The 20,643-nt window shown below is 35.9% G+C and overlaps 5 protein-coding genes across 8 annotated transcripts in view; 3 read left to right on the top strand and 2 right to left on the bottom strand.

Moving 5' to 3' along the window:
* Nucleotides 1–6,043, top strand: part of px (MAP7 domain-containing protein plexus) — a 57,034-nt gene extending 50,991 nt beyond the window's left edge. For both annotated transcript variants that reach the window (XM_017904619.1, XM_017904618.1), the window contains exons 12-15: nt 926–3,604; nt 3,767–3,973; nt 4,112–4,507; nt 4,621–6,043. In XM_017904619.1, coding sequence (XP_017760108.1) covers nt 926–3,604; nt 3,767–3,973; nt 4,112–4,507; nt 4,621–4,820 — 3,482 coding nt within the window. In that variant the 3' untranslated portion in view covers nt 4,821–6,043. The remainder of the gene's footprint in view (nt 1–925; nt 3,605–3,766; nt 3,974–4,111; nt 4,508–4,620) is intronic.
* A 909-nt stretch (nt 6,044–6,952) lies between these two features.
* On the top strand, nt 6,953–8,262 carry LOC108550750 (histone H2A). The gene is made up of 3 exons (XM_017904586.1): nt 6,953–7,107; nt 7,190–7,397; nt 7,929–8,262. Exons 1-3 carry the CDS (start codon nt 7,086–7,088, stop codon nt 8,104–8,106), a joined length of 408 nt encoding a protein of 135 aa, XP_017760075.1. The 5' UTR covers nt 6,953–7,085; the 3' UTR covers nt 8,107–8,262.
* Nucleotides 8,263–8,763: 501 nt separating this feature from the next.
* On the top strand, nt 8,764–10,389 carry LOC108550758 (UBX domain-containing protein 1). Its single transcript, XM_017904597.1, has 7 exons — nt 8,764–8,888; nt 8,961–9,014; nt 9,076–9,234; nt 9,333–9,584; nt 9,655–9,865; nt 9,942–10,122; nt 10,253–10,389. The coding sequence occupies exons 1-7, from the start codon at nt 8,833–8,835 to the stop codon at nt 10,297–10,299; spliced, it is 960 nt and encodes a 319-aa protein (XP_017760086.1). The 5' UTR covers nt 8,764–8,832; the 3' UTR covers nt 10,300–10,389.
* A 485-nt stretch (nt 10,390–10,874) lies between these two features.
* Nucleotides 10,875–12,922, bottom strand: LOC108550784 (ribonuclease Oy). Of its 2 annotated transcripts, none has more exons than XM_017904645.1 (4): nt 12,835–12,922; nt 12,216–12,436; nt 11,615–12,149; nt 10,875–11,524 (listed from the first exon to the last, which is right to left on the bottom strand). In XM_017904645.1, the coding sequence occupies exons 2-4, from the start codon at nt 12,266–12,268 to the stop codon at nt 11,360–11,362; spliced, it is 753 nt and encodes a 250-aa protein (XP_017760134.1). In that variant the 5' UTR covers nt 12,269–12,436; nt 12,835–12,922; the 3' UTR covers nt 10,875–11,359. The 2 variants fall into 2 exon arrangements, with proteins under 2 accessions (XP_017760134.1, XP_017760133.1); XM_017904644.1 differs by lacking the exon at nt 12,835–12,922 and adding an exon at nt 12,684–12,748.
* A 642-nt stretch (nt 12,923–13,564) lies between these two features.
* On the bottom strand, nt 13,565–19,519 carry LOC108550783 (ATP-binding cassette sub-family G member 1). 2 transcript variants are annotated; one of them, XM_017904643.1, is made up of 12 exons: nt 18,914–19,519; nt 18,689–18,848; nt 16,759–16,876; nt 16,205–16,382; nt 15,727–15,872; nt 15,415–15,653; nt 15,124–15,326; nt 14,869–15,037; nt 14,531–14,631; nt 14,287–14,442; nt 13,912–14,152; nt 13,565–13,828 (listed from the first exon to the last, which is right to left on the bottom strand). In XM_017904643.1, the coding sequence occupies exons 2-12, from the start codon at nt 18,831–18,833 to the stop codon at nt 13,656–13,658; spliced, it is 1,869 nt and encodes a 622-aa protein (XP_017760132.1). In that variant the 5' UTR covers nt 18,834–18,848; nt 18,914–19,519; the 3' UTR covers nt 13,565–13,655. The 2 variants fall into 2 exon arrangements, with proteins under 2 accessions (XP_017760132.1, XP_017760131.1); XM_017904642.1 differs by lacking the exons at nt 14,869–15,037; nt 15,124–15,326.
* Between the last annotated feature and the right edge of the window lie 1,124 nt (nt 19,520–20,643).

The following is a 20,643-nucleotide window of genomic DNA, read 5'->3' as shown; positions in this document are numbered from 1 at the left end:
CCGATGTATATAACTTTGTCACACATGTTCTTTTATCAAAATTATACCGTTTTTATATAATTTATTATGTAAACATGTATATTTGGACTATAATTGAAAATAAACATTGCAAAAAAACGTGATCAAAATTCTGATTGACTTGGAATTCTTGACCCTCGATTCATTTTCTGAAACAGTTTTGGGGAAGATTCAACGATCTCGATAGCTTAAAATGGCAAATAGCAATTTCCTACGCTCTGTACGATACAAATACAGCGTTGTCCGCGAGCGTCCCAATAGCGACCGAAACGTTTCTTTTTACTCGATACCGTGCGTTATCCGATTTTTATTGAAGTTCTATTGGCAATCATCCCCAATACTTCGAGTTGAATATATCAAGCTATTGCTGATAACGACAGAGACCTATGGATCGCGCAGGTAAGTTGAAACAGACGAACACAATCGTCGTCTCCGACGATTCTTCCCTGCTGTTCCTAGCGACCTGTCACCTTCGTACCGAACCACGCGCTAGCTCGTTCGCAGGATATACGTATGTTCGATTCCTCGAAAGATGCTGCCATCGTAATTGTACTTGGATGGAAAAAACAGCTGTATGGGATGTATGGGAAAGTACCGCTTTAGAGCGAAACGAGAACATGATACCACTTTCGAAGAACGCTTCTCCTCGCGAACAAATCCGTTGGTAGAAAGACACACGCGCACTCACGCGCGCACACACACACACACACACGTACATAGACACCGATGCGAAGATGAAAAGGAAAGAGTTGAATGCGTCGCGAAAACGTTTCGTCGCGTCGAATCAACGACACTCTCTGTCCGTGTATCGCCGTAAACGACCCGTGTACTCTCTACTAAATACTAAGTCCACACAGCAGTAGATCAGTGGAAGATTACCAAGCACTGTGTTCGGGATTTGTTCCAGCTAGGAAGCCGACCATAGCGGCTCAGATGCATAGCGACCGGGAACGAGAACGCGAGAACAGAGATCGGCCGAGCGGGAGCAGTAGTGGCAGTGGTAATAACAACAGCAACACCGGCAACGCCAACAACGGTAATGGTAACGTTGGATCTGTCAGTAACAGTCATCATCAGTCGAGAAAAGAAGAACAGTCTTCCGCTCCACCACCTCCGCCAACAGCAGCACCACCACCACCGCAACCACCGTCGTCGGATCCAACAGCAACAGCCAACATCTACCACTCTCGTTTGCCAACATTCCCCAATCCAACGGCTCCCATTGGACCACCGACCTTGGGTTCGGCTACTATCTGTTCCGTCAGTTCCGCGGCTATGCCGCCTCCTCTGGCTTCTACTTTGCCCCCTCTAAACCTTGGACCTCCGCCAGCTATAAGCTCAGCGCCTATCGGCGGCCCTCCGCCCATCCCCTCTATACCCTCTATGTCATCCTTGACACCAGCGGTAATAGGACCGCCACCGCCGCCGCCGCCGCCACCTTCCGCGCTAAGCATGCCTTTGGCGCCTATCATTTCTATACCTTCTCTCCATTTACCCCCCGTATCCTCGACTACCATTCATTCTAGTCAGCATACAGCTACGATAATTAGCAGCGCGACAACTACGGTTACAACTTCTATATACCATCAGCAACAGCAACAACAGCAGCAGCAGCAGCAGCAGCAACAACAACAAGTGCAACAGACGCCGCAAGCACAGCCGCTACCACCACCATCGGCACCGTCGCAACAATCGCAACATCAACCGCGCAGCAATAGCGCGATCGGTACAACGACGAGCAGTAGCTTGTCTAGCAGCGGCACTATGACAACGCACGGAACACACACTCTAACGACAGCTAACGCGGTTCCCTCGACTATGAATAGCGTCAATCATATGACCACTTTGTTGACTCACAAATCGCCACCGTTGTCGTCTCACGGTATTCATAGCTCGAGAAGCAAAGATACCGGAACGAGCGCGACCAGTACGACGGCGAACGTTTCGAGCACGAGCACCAGTAGTACCACCGTCACCACGGTTACCACCACGAGCAGCACCTCGTTGGCCACCTCGCAACCGGCTTTCGTTAGACCGTTCGAGGATTCCTTTCGTTCCTCGTCGAAACCTCAACAAAGACCTATCGTGAACAGTCATAATCATAGTATAGCGAATCAACTCGCTTATCCGGAATCGCCGATAAAATCCACCGCGACCACCACTACGTCGCAAACCATCGCCGGACAGATGATAGTCGACAATTCCGTTCCGGATAACGCGAAGAACACGAATCTTCAGCAATCCCTCTCCCATCCGATTCCCTATCCACCTCAACAATTTCATCATCCTCACATACCCGTCTCGCATGTAGCTAGTTTGTACAAACCACCGCATTTCTCGTCTTCGTCTCCGCATCAGCATCACTCGCAAACCAAGGTCAACGTACAGGCGCTAACCACCAGTAGCGGTGGTAGCACGAGTAACAGCGTGACAGCCGTGACCAGTTCGAATTCCACCAAGCAGCAGAGCATGCATCACGGCAACGAGAACAGTCAAACGGTCACCCCGACAACGGGCCAACGAAACGAAATCTCCTCCTCGTCCTCGTCCTCGTCCTCGTCCTCGTCGTCGGCATCGTCGTCGCCGCCGTCGACCACGCCGAACCTCGTCAACTGCGTTTCCGGCGAGAAAACGGTGGCAAATGCAAATTATAACGGAAACAATCTTGGCCCAGCCAATGGGACCAAGATGGCGAATCACGCGAATTCGCATCAGAAAAACAACGCGGATACACCGACGAAGGAGAGTAAAGTAAATTCGTACAACGAGAAGATCGAGAAACACGCGAAACAGTCAACGACGAATCAGAATCATTTGGCAAAGAATTCGCATCAAGACAAGCCGTTGACTCCCCACGTGACGTACGAACAACAACAACAACAACAACAGCAGCAGCAGCAGCAACAACAGCAGCAACAAGGAAAGGGTCCTCCCGCTTTTCAACCTATGAACTTTAATCTCGCCGAGAAGGAGATTAAACCTGAAGTAGAGTCTAAGATACAGAACGATCAGAACAACGTTTTGTCCACATTATCGTTTCAACCCAATTTTAAGTTCAGCATAAACGACATCGCACAGAAGCCTATAGATACGACTCAGCTGATGCAGAGCATCAAGTCTGAGGAAGTTTTGCGTACCTGTCAGAACGTATCCAACGTTCTCCTGCAGATACCAAAATATCAAGAGAAACTGTTAAATTTCTCGAACGAGCTGAAAACCGCATTTTGTTTCACCGACAAGTGCAATAATTTGACTGAGATTTCCGTGAAGTGCGAACCAGCGGTGTTAAATGTGCCTGACCTGAGCAAGGCTCTAGTCAAACAGGATGTTACGAGCGAAAAGTCTTTCCTTGTACCTGAGAAGCCGAAAGAGTTAACATCCTCGTTGGATCTAGCCGAGAGGAGAAGGAAAAGGAAACGGGAAAGGAATACGGGTCTCGGGTGTAGTTCCGATTCGGAAGGCGACGAAGAAACCAAGGATATGGATCTCTGGATTATCAAAGGTCCACCGGCCAAGTTACAGTATTCCGAGAAGAAGCTCGCATTCCTCGCTATGTTCGGTCTAACTACTTTAAGTATGAGGAACGGTAAGAACATCGTTACGCTTCCTTCTAATTTTTTTTCTCTTTTCTTTCCTTTTTTTTCTTTTTTCTTTTTTTTTTTTTCTTTTTGTTTCTCCACCTTCTTCACGCCATCTTTGGCCAACGCGTTAACGCTTTATGAATCTCCCGTCTCTTTTCACCGTGTAGAAATAGAGCTTTGTAAAGTGGAGAAGAGGTTCAGGTTAAATCCAGATCCGCCGGAAGTACCTTTGGAGTTGGAACAAATAGTCGAATCCGTATTACCCATACCGCAGGAACATCCGGACGTATTGCTTCACACGCCAGATTTCGAGCCGAAAGTTGGTTTTCTCAAGACCATAGGCCTCGATATAATGCCCCCGAACAGAAGAGATGGCAAGTATCGTAAAATTTTCTTTTGCCATCCGCTATCCAGCCTGTATATTGCCTCGCTGTATCGGCCATCCAGAGCTGCCGCTGTCGATCAAATCGACTGGTTTATAATCGACTGGTTACTTTTTATTGAAATTACAGAGGCAGAAGTAACGTGGCAATACGTTCTGCAAGATCGTAAGAAACGGAGATGTTCGAATTCCGTGACTGCGTACTGCGAGAGAATTGCCAAGGCGTATTCGAAGAATCCACCTACGTTACCTAAACCACCGCAAAAGATGAGGCTTCTAGACAGAGTGAAAGTGAAACAGGTTCCAGAACGACCACCGCCTCTACCACCTTTGGTTCCGAACATCGTCTCGATGGGTTATCCCGCTTTACCCATGCCCGGTGAGAATGGGATGAAGCAACATTGCCAGATCGTAGATATCAAGATCATGGATGAAAACGCAGATGATCACATCGTTGGGAAGAAAGAAAGGCCTAAATGGACCGGCATTGAGGACATCATGCTCGCTTATAGCGAATATTCCAAAGGTACGAGATATCTTGGAACATGTCTGTCCTCTGGACAGCGATTCAGATGAACTTTACCCGTTACAGATCGATTCATTTTCATTTCGTTTCCCGTCTTTTTTGTTTTTTTTCAGAGAAAGCATTGGAAAAGAAAATTTTGACGAGCGAAACATCAAAATTGGTGGCACAGTCGAACAACTTACGGTCCGAAACTATCCATCTAGAGCGAAGGATATACGAACTCTTGTCCGCGAGAACGGCTCTTGATTCGGAGAGGCGAATGCTGAGTGAAAAGATTGAAAGGATTAACGCACTTGTTAGGAACCTTAGGTAGCGATGCGTAACGCACAACACGGAAACTCATTCATCTGTGATATTATCGAAGGGTTAAGGGTCGTTAGCGTACAGTACCAAATATAAAATCTTACAGTACATTTAAACAGGCGAGAATGATTCGGTGGAATGTTTTATTGACCAAATGTACAGCAGAGTCTTTCGTATTGTTTTGCGACTAAACATACCACGCGACGTTGTTATATACAGAATTACAGACAAAACTCCAATAGCAGCAATCAAAGCGACATTTATGATGGTCGTGAGGCACACCTTTATATTTCATAAATGATGATCGTCATATCAACACACCGTATGAGAACGCAGTGTAAGAACGATTGTATAAAACAAAATTATCCCTACTAATACACTTCGCAGCTGAACGACTGAAGTGGTTAATAAAGATTTTATAGTTTCAACTAACGGCTCTTAGACCCTAAACTATAAATAATTGTAATTTGTATCATAATATTTTAATGAAAAATAGACAAATCGTATAACTTATTTTATTCTGCGTAATGTGGACTCTATGTCAGATAATAACTTGAAACAATATGATATGTCACAATTTGTATATGAGTCGATCATTAATATTACCTGGTGTAAAAGAGAGGGGACAATTAATTGCGACGTTTATCGAATCGGTTCAATGATAATCGAAAAGTTACTCCAATATATAGACTGTGACTTTTTTTTTTATTTTTATTTTGCGCCGTAAATGGGGAAAGTGTATGTGGGCTCTGTGTTAACGAAAAAATTTTAAAACATATTCGAACTACGAACCACAGACTACCATTACCACTGCCATTACAATAAATCCGGATACAAAAAAAGGTCGAAACTGTAGAAGCTGTAACGATTACTTTTAACTTAAAACACGTTTCGAGATAGAAGCAACTCTAGTCTACGGACATTCGTAGAATACAGGAAAATCACGTCTGATTCCAAGAAATCAGAATAGTGACCGATCTTTCCTTTCGATGTCCACTGTTCACAATAATGAACGCAAAGGCCAGTGAATACAAGAGAAATTAATGTAACAACAGCAGTGAGGTACTTACGTAGGTAAAGTGACTTAATTTAACTTGTCTTAATTTAAAACGTGAGACATCGCGCGCTAGCACATTCCACATAAAAACATGCTTGTTACCCGAACTCCAACATTCCACGTTCGAACAGTAATCGGATTGAAAAACAAAATTAAAAAGCGAATAAAATTCGTTTTGTTGCAAAAATTTTGTTTCTTTTTTTTTTCTTTTTTTTCATTTTCTTTTTCTTTTATTTTCTCTTTTGTCATTTCGTTCAACTAAATCAGCGCTATACTATGTTAATTTTAATATCCTAGTACTTGTATCTCACTCTGCTCTCTGAGTGTATCGTTCAACTATTCATCGTAATACCTCCAGTATGTATAATACGAAATCCATTTATAATTTCACCGTTTTGTTCATTGAGTGCCTAACGTTATCCTACATTTGTAAATATCATTATTTTTATGTATTGTATAACAAAATAAGACCACAAAATATTTGTTGGTCTCTGATCTGGCCAAAACAAGAGCCTAGGAGTAAATTGTTGAAAATATGAACTTCTTTGAGTATTTTTATTCTCACCTTTTCCACGCGATTGGTAAAAATTTTCTCCATCGGCGATCATTAATTACCTGTAGCCGTATCATCTTGTAGGAAGATAACAAAAGATGTAACGTACATAATTTTCATAACACTTATGAAATTTGAATTTACAGTTGTGTCTTTAACCGTTCACGCAATTACAGAGTTTAGTTACTATTTCGATTGTTGCTGCCCTCTATGTACTGACTCGCGCTTATTTTCTGCAGAGTGTATAATTAATTCGTAATATAACGTTGAATGCTACAGAAAAAATAAATGTTAGAAAACCAAAATTAACGAATAGTCGTTAAATAAACTATTTAAGTTAGAAAAAAATAATATCTTTTCATTTAATGTATAATTATTCTCATCAATTATGATCTATCGAATTGTAAAAATAATATTATGAAATAATTTACAATTTCATCTAGGGATTTTAATGTTATGCTGGGGGCGCCACAAGTATAGTTGAGGTGGAAATAACGTTCCCGCGCAAATGAGCGCCGACCTAACTGTCGCCGCCAAAATATCTGACGTACATACGCATAACCGTCGTCGAGCAGGGTAGAGGTTCATTCGCTGTTTGGTATTCGGAGGAGAAGCTGCTTCCGTTGCTCGTGTTTAAGAAAGGTTCTAAGAAAATACTGTAAAAAATGTCTGGACGTGGTAAAGGTGGTATGTATCGTAATTACTTCACTAAAGTATGAAACTGTGGATTGTCGGAAAATGTGAGAACCGTTTATATGCATTCTTTCAGGAAAAGCTAAGGGAAAGGCGAAGACCCGCAGTAGTAGGGCAGGGCTGCAGTTCCCTGTTGGAAGAATCCATCGTCTTTTGAGAAAAGGAAATTATGCGGAACGAGTCGGAGCTGGAGCACCTGTTTATTTGGCCGCTGTAATGGAATATTTGGCGGCTGAAGTACTCGAGTTAGCCGGGAACGCCGCAAGAGACAACAAGAAGACGAGGTTGGTGAAGCAAGCCCTTCCTCTCTCCCTCTCTCTCTCTCTCTCTCTCACTCTCTCTCTCTCTCTCCCTCCCCCTCCCTCTCCCTCTCTCTCTCGCGCGCTTTTTCTCTCTCTAACTCTCTCTAATTCTATCTCTATCTTTATTCACCTGTTTGTACTTTTCTTTTGTCTATATCATAGAAATGTTTTATTTCTTCCATTTAGATTATATATACAATGTTTTCTTTATATAATCTATTTTTATCAAAAATCGCAGTTTATTAAGTTTCAGTTATATTCAAATATATTGTTTACTGTAATATGACATAAAAACTTAATACAATTGTTATTTTGCAATTATTGTTTCGTTTAGTAGCACATATTGCTTATCAATTTGATAAGATACTTTTAGGTAGGGAATAATATAGGTTGTATACTGTGACTTCTAGGACAGATAAAGTTTACATTCATGTATGTGTATTGTATGTGTGGTTAAGCCAGTGACCTTAAACAAAGATCTATTGAATAAATACACTTCTATTCTTATTCCAGGATAATCCCACGTCATTTACAATTAGCCATTCGCAATGATGAAGAATTAAATAAATTGCTCTCGGGTGTAACAATCGCTCAAGGTGGTGTTCTGCCTAACATTCAAGCAGTGCTTTTGCCGAAGAAAACTGGTACTGGTGGATCTGGAAAGGGAGACAAAGCATCCCAGGAATATTAATAATCTTTAGAATAACCTTTCTAACTTAACAGTACTTTAGGGCTACATCTTTGTTTCTTGAGCTATAAAAAACAAAAACGACGTAATCTATGAAACCTATCAAATTACAATCATTATTCCATCAATATACATTGTAAAATCATATTAATTAACAGAGCAATCTACTATTTTATTACTAAATAATATTCCTTATTTAGCTAATGTAATAGTATATTGCATAATTACTAAAAATAAGTTTTTGATTTTATGCTTAAAATTTATTATTTAAGTATTAATTCTTATGACTATACTCATTTTGTTTTGTTCCTTCTGATTCTGTATTAAATTCTTAGTGATATTTTATGAACTATGAAAAGAAATGATAACTATGATGTATTGAATGTTTTTGTTGACTGTAAACAATATTTAGAGTGAAAATAAAACATCATTACTCTTCACTTTACAATATTTCTTTGTAACTTTAAACCTGTACATTATATCTATACTTTAGAACATTCTTTCGAATTTTCGCAAATGAAAAATTTTTATCTCTAAACATAATTATATTTTCAAAATTCAGACGTAAACGACTTCCGGTAAGGTAATTCCACCAGTGAGCTTTTACAACGTATAAATTGGTATAGGTAGCGCGTCGGTTGAACGTGACGTTAAGTTTTTGATCGCTTGATTGTCGAATACTATTTCAGTGTAAAACATTCGTTAAACGTTTCGAAAATATAAAGTGAAATGTCGTCGAATTATATAGATATGCTAGTCGATATGGGCTTCAGCGTATCTAGAGCGTAAGAGTCTTAAGTGATTCTCTAATTACTGTGGAATATAACCTTTATTTTTTAATATGTATTTTGTTATAGGGAAAAAGCTTTAGAAATTACTGGAAATAAAGGAGTTGTTCCGGCAATGGAATGGTACGAGAAAGGCTGTGACTTCATTCTCATCGTCCGATGACGATCTTAATTTTTATTCTAGGCTCTTGGATCATTCAAATGATGCTGAACCATCATCTGAACCATCTATTGCTGAAAGTGCACCGTCGTCTATCGTTCAAACACCAGACCAAGAAAACACGGCCGATGCCAGTGGTCAAGTGTCTACTACTGAAGTTGCTAAATCTATGAAATGTGATATGTAAATATATTAATGTTTTATACAGATCAATATTGATACAGTATTTATTCTAATTCTTTGTTTAACATTTAATCAGCATGTAATTCTTTGTCCAATAGTTGTGGAAAATTGTTTAAATCTAATTTGGAAGTTGAATTCCATGCAACAAAGTCTGGACATGATAGGTTCTCTGAGAGCACAGAAGAAAAAAAACCTCTTTCAGAAGAGGAAAAAAAAGAACAATTACGGATACTAACAGAAAAATTAAAACAAAAAAATAAAGAACGAGAAGAACAAGAAAAGAAGGATGCACAAGAAAGGGAAAAAAATAGAATAAAATCGGGAAAAGAGATGGCTCAAGCTAGAAGAAAGTAAGTTGCCTTGACCTTTTCTTTGTAAAAATAAATATAGTGTATGTTTATTTACCTATTTCAATTGTAGATTGGAAGAGTTAGAGATGAAAAAGTTGTTGGAAGAAAGGAAACGTGAGAAAGAAGAAGAAAAATTAGCACGTCAAAAGGTTAGAGAACAAATTGAAGCTGATAAAGCTGCTAGACGAGCAAAAGCTAATATTGAAAAAGTATCAATAGAATCTGTTCCTGCACCTTCATCCTCTACTTATAGAAAAGAATATAATGATACAAAATTACAGGTAATAAATAACATATTTATATGTTTGTACATTTAATTTTAATATTTAAATGACATTGCAGTATTTAATGTTTTAGATTAGGCTTACTGATGGACAAACATTAACACAAAATTTTGGAAGTAAAGAAAAGCTGGCTGCTGTTAGATTATTTATAGAAATTAATAGGACAGATGAACCTGGTCCATTTAATTTAATGACAAATTTTCCAAAGAAAATTTTCACAGAAGATGATTATGAAGCTCCACTAAATGCCTTAGGTATACTGTGATACTATCATAATATTTAGCATGATAAATCTTTTAGTTTGCATCAGCAATTGTGATCTGTTTGTAATCATATATTTAAAAGCATAAAAATTTAGTTTAATTGTTATGATTATGTTTCTAGGCCTAACACCATCTGCGGTTTTAATAGTTCAGAAGAAAGTGGAATGATTTTAATAAATATCAGTTCTTATGACATGTCAGTAATATGACTTTTAAAATATTCTACAAATTGTTTACAAGAAGGCAACATTTTAAAACATCCCCTTACTATTAAAACATTCTCTATTTGTAATTAATAAAAATAAAAAGAAAAATATACATTTCAAAATACCATTAAGTATGTTTCAAATTTTTAACTCATTTATGACTATAGAACAAATGTTACTAAACATGATGATTTATAATTTGAAAATATTATAGTATATAACATAATCTTATACATATTTTCTTTAACTTGATTTATACCATAATTGAAAGCTGAAGAGAGAAAATAAGGATTATTACGAAATACTTTTAATGAGAAAATTAGTTTTTAATACTTGAGTCTATTTATAAAAGAACAAAGTTCAATAAATTTAGCTGCATTATTTATTGTGCGAAAATTTTACTATGATTAAGTACCAAAAGAATAAATAAACAGAAAAATAATTATTTCGTATTATTTTATTATTTTTTCAAGTCGAACACTTGAGAATACTGTAATATTGTTAGAAATGCTAATTTCTATTATTATCATGATAAGAAAAATATATCTATTTTATTAATATTCAGATACTATGCGTCACTTTGAAACGATGTTCGAGTATGGTGATTGGGGCACAGGCTGATATTCCGACAAATAAAGAAGATATGTGTCCTGTCTGTCTAATTATATCAACAAAGATGAAAATATAAGTTGGACTACATCTCTTCCACCAATCATCTAACTAACGTAAATAACGTATCTTCTTTCTCACATTATCCATGAGACTTTGTATATTACGTTTGACTTTGCACCAACCAGAAATAATAGAGATAGAAAGAATGAAAAATTTTTTTGTTTCATTCTAGCAGAGAGTGAACATTTCTTGTTTTTAATTAATATACCAAACTTTCAGCACTATTTTATATAGACATTTCTAGTTTATAATTATTCATGATTCGACGATTCTGCAATTCCAATTAGCATCAAAAGGTATACGCTATTAATTGAAATAAATATTTCACGTTTTTCCTTCTTACTCGTCTCTTATACTTGTACTACACTGTATCGTTGCGGTACACTGCTTGGATATATTACATCTTCAAAATTACCACAATCCGTAGGGTAGTCGAGAACTCCAACACAATCGATTAATTGTAACTTCTTATCAAAACAAATTCGTATCTCAAATATATACGACATTCTAGTGTTCTAAAACAATTTTTAAATAATATTATATTTAATTTACTATTTCTTGATTAGTAAATATTAATATTATATGATAAATGAACCTGTTCATACCTTATTTTTTTTGCAAGTTACCATTCCTTGTTTACCTAATACTCGTGCCACGGCATTAAGAATAGTCGTCACTTTATACGTTTGTCCAGGTATAATATTAACCGTTGCTAATACGTTTTTCATATCATAGGTTGTTATTAAATCGAGACCTTTTCTAAAATATTTAACTTCGGTGTTTAACTGTTCTAATACTGTCGCGCAAGTACCATGTTTATCCCATTCGTGTTGCCAAAAAGAGTAAGATGTTCTTCCCAATTCTATGTCTATCCATTTTTCTTGCAATTCTCCTTCCAAAGGTTTCAATGCGGTTGAATTGAACGGCATCGTTCTATTGCAAAATTCTGGACCCATTTCATGGTATTTGGTAGGCCAAATACCATGAATTGTCCATTCATCGTGTTCTTTCGGTAACGAACATTTATGCGATGGTGAATTTTCTTTCCACGTAAAACAAACTGTTTGAGGCCAGTGTTGAGTGAAAATTAAAACATCGAAGTCGTTCGATCCTGTTGTACCCTTCCTGTAGCTTTCATCACTATGAAAACAATTTTTTATACGATATAGATTAAGAATAACAAATATTCAAAGAACGTTTACTCACCTATAGGCATTGACGACAATGAAAAATAAAATGTTAACGATTATTTTGATCATGTTCGAAGTAGTGACGTTCTTGGCGAATAAAAATATTTGAATTTGTATACATTCAGTGGCTATGAAGTGACTATAAAGCAGAATGTTCTGCTGTATTTTTCGTTTGTGAACGTCTCTCTACCATTTCTACCTTATACAGGTCAACTATGTCCGTAACATTTACACATTCTGAGGGATAAAATATTTGAATCATTTTTATCTATATATATATATATATATATCAGCAATTATCTTCATCGGGTATAGATAAAGTGGTAGAATATAAGAAATGTAATCTTAAATCATATATATTTGATTTAAGATTGTTTACTATATAATTCTTTTCACGGCAAAGTGAGAAAAATATAAAGATTAATCGTGCTAACCTTCCAGTTTTATCAACTAAATTCCCTATTTATTAGAATGTTTACTTTACCTATTTATTTTATGATACGTATGATGCGTATAACTGATTTATTTAGAAAGAAAAAAGGATTTTTTATTCTATGAAAGAATATAAAATTTTGTTCCAGGTATTTTTATGATTAGTTAGAACCTTATGTTTCTTTCGCGAATAAAATTCATACCTGAATGCTTGGACACCTGGTACATATCATTATGTAACTATAATTACTTCAGGTAACTACTTTTCATACCGATTTATCTGTTAAATATTATTTTATATACATTTGATAAACATTGATAACCTACATAAATATTTTATCGACGTAGATAAATATTTTTTTTTAGATTAAACGTATTAGTCTTTGTTGTTTAATATTTCTTCTAACGTATAACATAACGTACACATAATCCAACTCTAATGCCATTGTAGTTTGAGTTCTCAAGGTTAGGCGTCGCCACTAATACTCTATAATAGCTGAGTTGAAGTTTAAAAGATTCTAATTTAATCGAATATCGTAGATTTAATTTAATCATTCATAATTCGAAATGAATATAAATGCAAGAATTATACGATATTTCTGTATAGTAAGATGTTATAGGATAATACACTTGCATTTGTAATTGTTGTAACTTTTAGATTTGAATTATTACCAATGGTTTTCAGTTATTCAGTTATTGAGTCATACTTATTACTGTTAATTAGAATCTTTATTACTCTTTCGGTAATCAAGATATTTAATTGACTATTTCATTACATTTTTTTAATTATTGTTTTTATAATAGCGTTATTAAAAGATGTACTCGGTAATTTTTTAAATTATTGGTGCACTTTCTCCCGTGTTAATAAGAAATGTATAATTCAAATGCAAAATATTTGTTCAACTCTCTTATTTAAATTAAAATATTTGGTTCTCTTATCACATCCAGCAAACGATCGTAACAAATCGATTACTCTTACAAAAATAATATTTCGCACGTCCTTATTGTAAGTTGAGATTAGATTTCAATTGTTGAAATTAAAGTGACTCTTTATTAAGTCTCCAACGAGATGAAGCGTTTGGAACATTTTATTCGGCTTAAGCCGCTGCCTAAGTAAATAATAGGTGAGAATCTTTAAGAAAATGAGAATAATTATCAAGACGGTAAAATCAACCCAAAATATCACATGTTCCATTTCTGAAATGAGAATTCAAACATTGCATTTAGGCACAGACGCGGTATTTTGTAAACTTCGATATATGAACTTTCAAGAGGCTTACTCATTAATCGTAAAACTTGTCGAGGTCCTCCGAACATGCAGAATATTTCCGTTGACGGGCAGTCTAATTTTTCTCTATTGTAACCGTACAAAGCAGTTATAAGACACTCTAAACCATATCGAATATAGCTTAAATACATTATCAACTTGCGGTAGATAGGTAAAGCTTCCATTTCACCCATTCCTTGTACGGAGACCAACATTAAGGGGACAGAAATCGCAGGCCCAACAAATGTACCGTTCTAAAATGTACATTAAGCGAATGATGATGCTTTGAATTTCAAAATGTTAATTCATAACCATCGACTAGTTTGAAGAAATTGATAAAAAGTTCGATTAATAGAATAAAAATATATAAAACGACTACGAAACGTACCACGATATTCAATGTGCTGGCTATAGCTAGTGCCATACTTTCCGCTATAAACGCGCACACGAAACAAGTACCGAAGAACATTGCACATCTAAAGAACTCCAGAGGCTGATTTGTGATCACATACACCATTGATAAATATATCGTTGCCAATAACACCTGCGACATTGATTTCTTGATTAGAACGTTAGTTTGATATAGGTAGTACTAAAATAGCCCTGTTATGTAACTTTTTTTATGTTCTAACCTGTCCAGGTATATTGACTACGGTAAATGCACAATAGTAAGCGCTTAAGTCGTACCACATGTTGAAATATTCTCGTTTAATTAGCTTCACTTCCATGGGGACTATAATTGAAAAATTAAGTAAATACATTCGAGTTACGAGGAAAGTAATGAAACTTGAAAAAATATAAAGGATAATCGAGAGTCTTATATAATTCGAATGATTTCGAACGAGAAGTTGAATATTCTACGATTCAAAGTAGTACTTGTTAATTATTCATTAGATAAAGATCTATTTTTTCTCGAATGAACGTACTTCAAGAATCATCGACTCTCCACGTATAATTGATATTTTCTTACAGTTCATTAATATCGGTAACATAGGTATATAAAGGAAGACTATCAAGCAAGCAAAACAGAAGCCGAAGTTGAACAAAGTTTTCGATCCGTCATTTCCCATATTTAAAAATAAACCTCCTATGACAAGGCCAAGAAATACGTGTAAACTTATCTTTAAGTACAAGTAATTCTGTAAAACATTACATATTCATTAAGTCGTTCCTTTTAGAATCATTTCTTATAACGAAACGTGTCTGTTCATTCAAGATTTTTCACCTTGTTTCTAAACAACTGTAACAACATTCTTCTCGATAGAACGACAAATTGTTCGAGCCAGGATATTTTTGATACGTTCTTTTCTAATTGAAATTCGAAGCTCGTTGACCGAGAAACAGCGACGATAGGAAACTGTATGTCAACTGCGTTTATCATTCGATTTATCCACTCTGAACCATATTCGCCTGCAGATATCTCTATCGCTATAACGATAATGTATAACGATAATTCAAGCATACGTGATTATACATATTTTGTCTGACAATTACAACGAACATATTTTTTACTTACCAAAATCGGCAGGATTGTAATGTTTCGGACATTCTATACCAACTTGACAAACAAACGGTACCAGATTATGTACTGTGCTTCTGTATAAACACTGACCAGCGGCAATAACGTAAACGTGATCGAATTTTGCGAAAATGCTGGCACTCGGGGTATGAAGAGAGCAGATCACGGTTCTTCCTAGTCGCGCCAAAAATTTTAAAAGCTCGATGCACTGTGCAGCCGATATTTCATCTAGTCCCCTAAAGTAAATTAAAGCATAATTCCAAAATTCGTCGATATTTCGCTGTTTCTTCCCGAGAGGTAATTACTCACGTAGTGGGTTCGTCGAGGAATATAATCGGAGGATTATTTACAAGTTCCAAAGCGATCGAAAGTCTCTTCTTTTCGCCACCCGATAGACCTTCGGTAGTTGTGTTCCTCGCATGACGTAGTCGCAAAATGTTCAGAATTTCGTCTATCTAAAATTACGTAAATATTTAGTAACTGACCTAGTGGAACGATAGCGCGTAATTTTAATGTAAGTTCTGATGAATTTTTAAGAAGCATCGGTATGTCAAAATGTTTCTGTGTTTCTCCAATAACAGAGTATCGTCGAGCGCGCGACTAGAATACAAATTGAAGCAGTGTGGTCATTCCTTCCCTACCAAGAACGCAATTTCACATACTGTGAGGAGAAACGCTTCTTTAACCCACGCTTTTTGGACACCGTACAAAAGAGATGGGCTGAAATGCCGGAAGCCTGACAATTTTCGTTTCTATATTGTATCGTCTTAAACGTAAAGAGGCTTACAGCGGTCAATTTTGCGGTCTGTGATACATTTCCGAGTTTCAAGTCCACGGCAAATTGCATTGCCTCTTGTACCGTGAGCCACGGTTGCAGATGGTCTTCTTGCATGATGTAACAAGACATTTTCTTAAACTGTGTCTGTCCATCGATACTTATGTGTCCCGTTACGTTACCGGTCGATCTGAAAGCAATACTTGGATTTTTAAAGGGGCAAATAGGAAAGGGAAGAATGAAGAAAATAGGGTTATCAATGGTACTATACTGTATGCGAGCAAGTCTAGTTTATCGATCGAGTCGATGTTAGGATTCGTGTAAACTCCGACTTAGACGAAGCTTCCGCTTATTCGCCTTAGGTCGCGGGGTCAATGATCTTTGACTCGACTCTCGTGCTTTTAGGCAAACTTTGCTTTTGATTTCGTTCGAAACACACGAATGAAGTTCCTCAACGATAACGATAAACAACGTAGGAAAAATACAACGTCTGTCTGTTTTGCTAACTTGCTAAATCTATTCGTTCTACGCTACGTGTACTTCGATCTAGTTATGTGCAACATTACTTGTATCCCGCGAGGATGTTTAACAAGGTGGATTTTCCGGAGCCTGACGGGCCCAATATCACAGATAATTCTCCAGACTTGAATTGTCCGCAAATTCCCTTTAATATCACCTTCGTGCCTACAACATACGAATGGAATTTATTGCGTATTGCTTCGTGTTGTTATGCTGTAACGTCTGTCATATCGTTTTAGCAACGCAATGGGAAATTATCGAAGATGACATGATATCGCGATGTCGGATAAATGAAACTTGCACTGTTAAATATTTTGATTATGTTCAATGATAAATGTAAAAATACACTACGAACATATATTCGAATATGTATTATGTATGTAGGCTTTGAATAATCTTGCCGCCTTTTCACGCGGAAATCGTATCATTTGCATATGCTAGACGTTTAATATCTCTGACATCTCTTAATGCATGAAAGTTAAATAGATCACTTGGTAAATCTGTTATCAATATCTTATTCAAATGATACTACATCGTTTTAGAAAAATTCGTGTTACATAAACTGTCGATTCTAATGTAACTCTTACATGCGTGTTTATCGTGTAACTTGGCTGTGTATTTATCAAACGCGTCTATTTTATAACAAGGATAATTACTTCGAACGAAATTCTTAACGTTTATTTAAATGGAAATATAATTATATTGGCCAATTTAGTTTCATTGTACCACTTTAATTATTATTCTCTATATATCTCACATTTTGATATATATTGTAAGCCAGTGGACGTAGTTAATCCTAATCAAATAGATGCGCACCATCGATGATTATAGGAATTATACAACACATTAGTGGAAACGAGTTATACATTGTAGGAATAACATTAATATTTCCTTCATAACGTTTTATGTATCATTCGAATGCAATTATCCTGCATCTATGTTTTATAATTTATTGCATGCATTATGTTTTTATTACACATAATCGGTGTAATTCTTGAGGCATCGACCCAGATACAATAATGTCGATTTCAGTACAGTAAAACGCAAAACTCGAATTTCTTCGCCCAACTTGATCTACGGTTTCTGCTTCTTCTGCAAAGGGTGAAACGCTTCCATTTTTATTCCGGTCTTTGTCTTAATACCGATTCATCGACGCGACTTTCTTTTGAACCTTATCCGAACATTCTCCTTATGTTAAACAATGAAGAAAGTTCTAATCGGAAACCTAACTGGAGGACAGAAACAGACGTTTATTGTCGTGCGAATGACCGAAGACCACTTTGTTCAAATTTTATCTCTATCTCGTGACATTGCGATTTATCTCACAAGTATAACAACTCCTTTGGAGAATTACTTGTTATTTGAAAATATTCAATAGCTTATCTGTGAAATCAATTTGAAATGCTTTAAAGAATTCGAATCCATTATGGACGTGACACGCAATAATCGCGTCTATAGAATTCAGTCATAAAATCTGATCGTAAAACTATTACGATGATTATACATTTTTACGTTTCGAATCCTATATTATAACATAATGTAACAAAGTCACTTTTTAAACGTCGTTTTTGATATCTGTAATCATGCAAATGAGTATTTCTTCGACTTCTGTTGCATTAGCTTTACTTGGAATGATTCAAGATAAAGACAAATTTCTAGCAATTAGAGCTTGTTCATAACTGCAATTTATTTGTTATTAATTTTTCTTGCGTAAATGTACTATTAAAGATCCATGACAGAATATCGTGTACACTTTTATCTATCATTCGCATTCGTATTTTATACGGAATGCAACGAAAATGGACTATGAAACCTTTTGCGTAAAATAAATTTCGAAACAAATACGATTTAATTAAACGAATGAACGAAATAATTATCTCGACAGAGATGTAAATAATTTTAATAGATACGTATCTTTATCGCTTTCGTTGCATGAAAATGTAAGAAAATAGGTAATACCTGTTTATAGCAACGTACCTTTTCTCCCAGAAGGTACCGTGTAAGTTAAATCATTGAAGTCGATGTCAATGGGAGCCATTTTTTTCAAATGTGACAGTGATACCGAGGCATCGTGCGTTTCATTGTTTCTGTGATTTTCCTTCAACTCCGTTTTTGTAAACATGATTAATCCGTACTCCTGAGAATTTATGCTTTATTCGTGTCGCTATTAAAGATACCTTTCTCATAATTAATGTAACTTACCTCATTAAAGTCTTGTCAGAAAGTTTATAATAACATCTTCAAACGATTCGTTCGAAAAATCGGCTATTGTTCATGGAATTGTGTAATCGGAAGAACCGCGTTATTTTCCCGTATTTTTCATACACGATTTGAAAGCATCTTCGCAGATTAATGAAAGTGTTAAAGTGTTAAATACGAGTGTCCGTTTAGATAAGCGGCACAGTAAGCCAATCAATTAAAATACGATGCGAACGAGTAAACATGGGTGACAAGTAATCGAAAACAGTGACAGATTTGCTGCAGAAGACTGGTGAACACGTGATAGTTAAGATAACGCGAAAGAACGCGATAACGAAGCGACAAGGTAACTCGTGGGAAAGGTACACTACAAATTGGAAATGAAGAAACTGGATATATCGAAACAATCGGAAGCTCAGCACGCGGCAGATCGCGGTGGAAGACTGACGCTGAAATAGCTTTACCGAGCTCCCTATTCTTAACAACGCTGCATATATGTATATAGATGTGGTAGCAGCCACCACACGATCCCACGCTGCATCTACACATCTGTGAACGTTCGTTGTTAATAAATTTTGTATGTAATCGTATTAGTAGCAGAGAATCCTTTTTTCCCAACAAATTAAAATATTGTAAATAACAACATAATGTAACAAAGAAACTATTAAAAATGCAAAGTCCAATGTGAGTCATGCTTAATGACTGCATTTCTGTACATGATGGGATATGTTATTCATCGCGATAACGAGCCAAAATGGAAAAAATTGACACAGCTGCTGAGTTAACTTTACTGCACAGCTATATTCCAGTGCAGTGGGAAAAAGAAGTAATAACGAAAGTTTTTGTAAATATACTTGCGAATAATTCGTTTGATATTTTAACTACAAACTGTCATTAGCAATAAATATATCTATACATGTATGGTAATTGCGACATAATTGATGTAACAAACTTTACCACTTTAATTCCGGTTCGATTTAGTCTGTAACGTGTACTTACGTGCATGCTTCGATCATTAAAAATGCAGAAATATTTACCAAACATTGTCCTTTGTGGATGCCTTATTCTCATAAAAAGCTGCAATATCGATACCGGTACTCAAAACGATGTAAAAAATTGTCATTTTCTGTAACTGTCATAAAAAATTAAAACATGTGGCAAGAACAGCTCTATTCGATCGTATATATAGATGTAAAGCTATTAATACTATGCTATTAATGTTATAAAATAATTAACAGATAAATAATATTTATGAACTATCGAATGATCAATATTTAAATATCAGTATAAGTTTAGAAGAAAATTATATAAAATATTATGAAACGTAGAATAAAACCTCATCGATATATAAATTTTGTATCGCTATACTATTAACATTACAATACTATCTTATAATCATTTTAATATATATATAACTTTTATATGCAGTCTAACTATTCTCATTAACCCCGATGATCTCGCTAACTCCTCTCATTAATTAATCTGTGACAAAAACGTAATAAACATATTTTAATATAAATATACCATAGAAACTTATACTATGGAAACGTAAATATATTTAAATATTTGCAAAAATGTACATATTATTGAATTTATTTTTAATAAATAACTAATGTCGTTAATAATAAAGTTGTATTTTATTAATAAAGTAAATTTATAATAAAAGTAAAAAAATTAGTAAATAATTAAGTGATTTAATAAAAAATGTATACTAATGAAATCGGTAATAGTCG

Source organism: Eufriesea mexicana, unplaced genomic scaffold, assembly GCF_001483705.2.
Source record: "Eufriesea mexicana isolate 0111107269 unplaced genomic scaffold, ASM148370v2 scaffold2928, whole genome shotgun sequence".
NCBI classification, from domain to species: Eukaryota; Metazoa; Arthropoda; class Insecta; order Hymenoptera; family Apidae; genus Eufriesea; species Eufriesea mexicana.
Note: the sequence above shows the minus strand (reverse complement) of the source record. Positions and strands in the feature narration are given on the sequence as shown.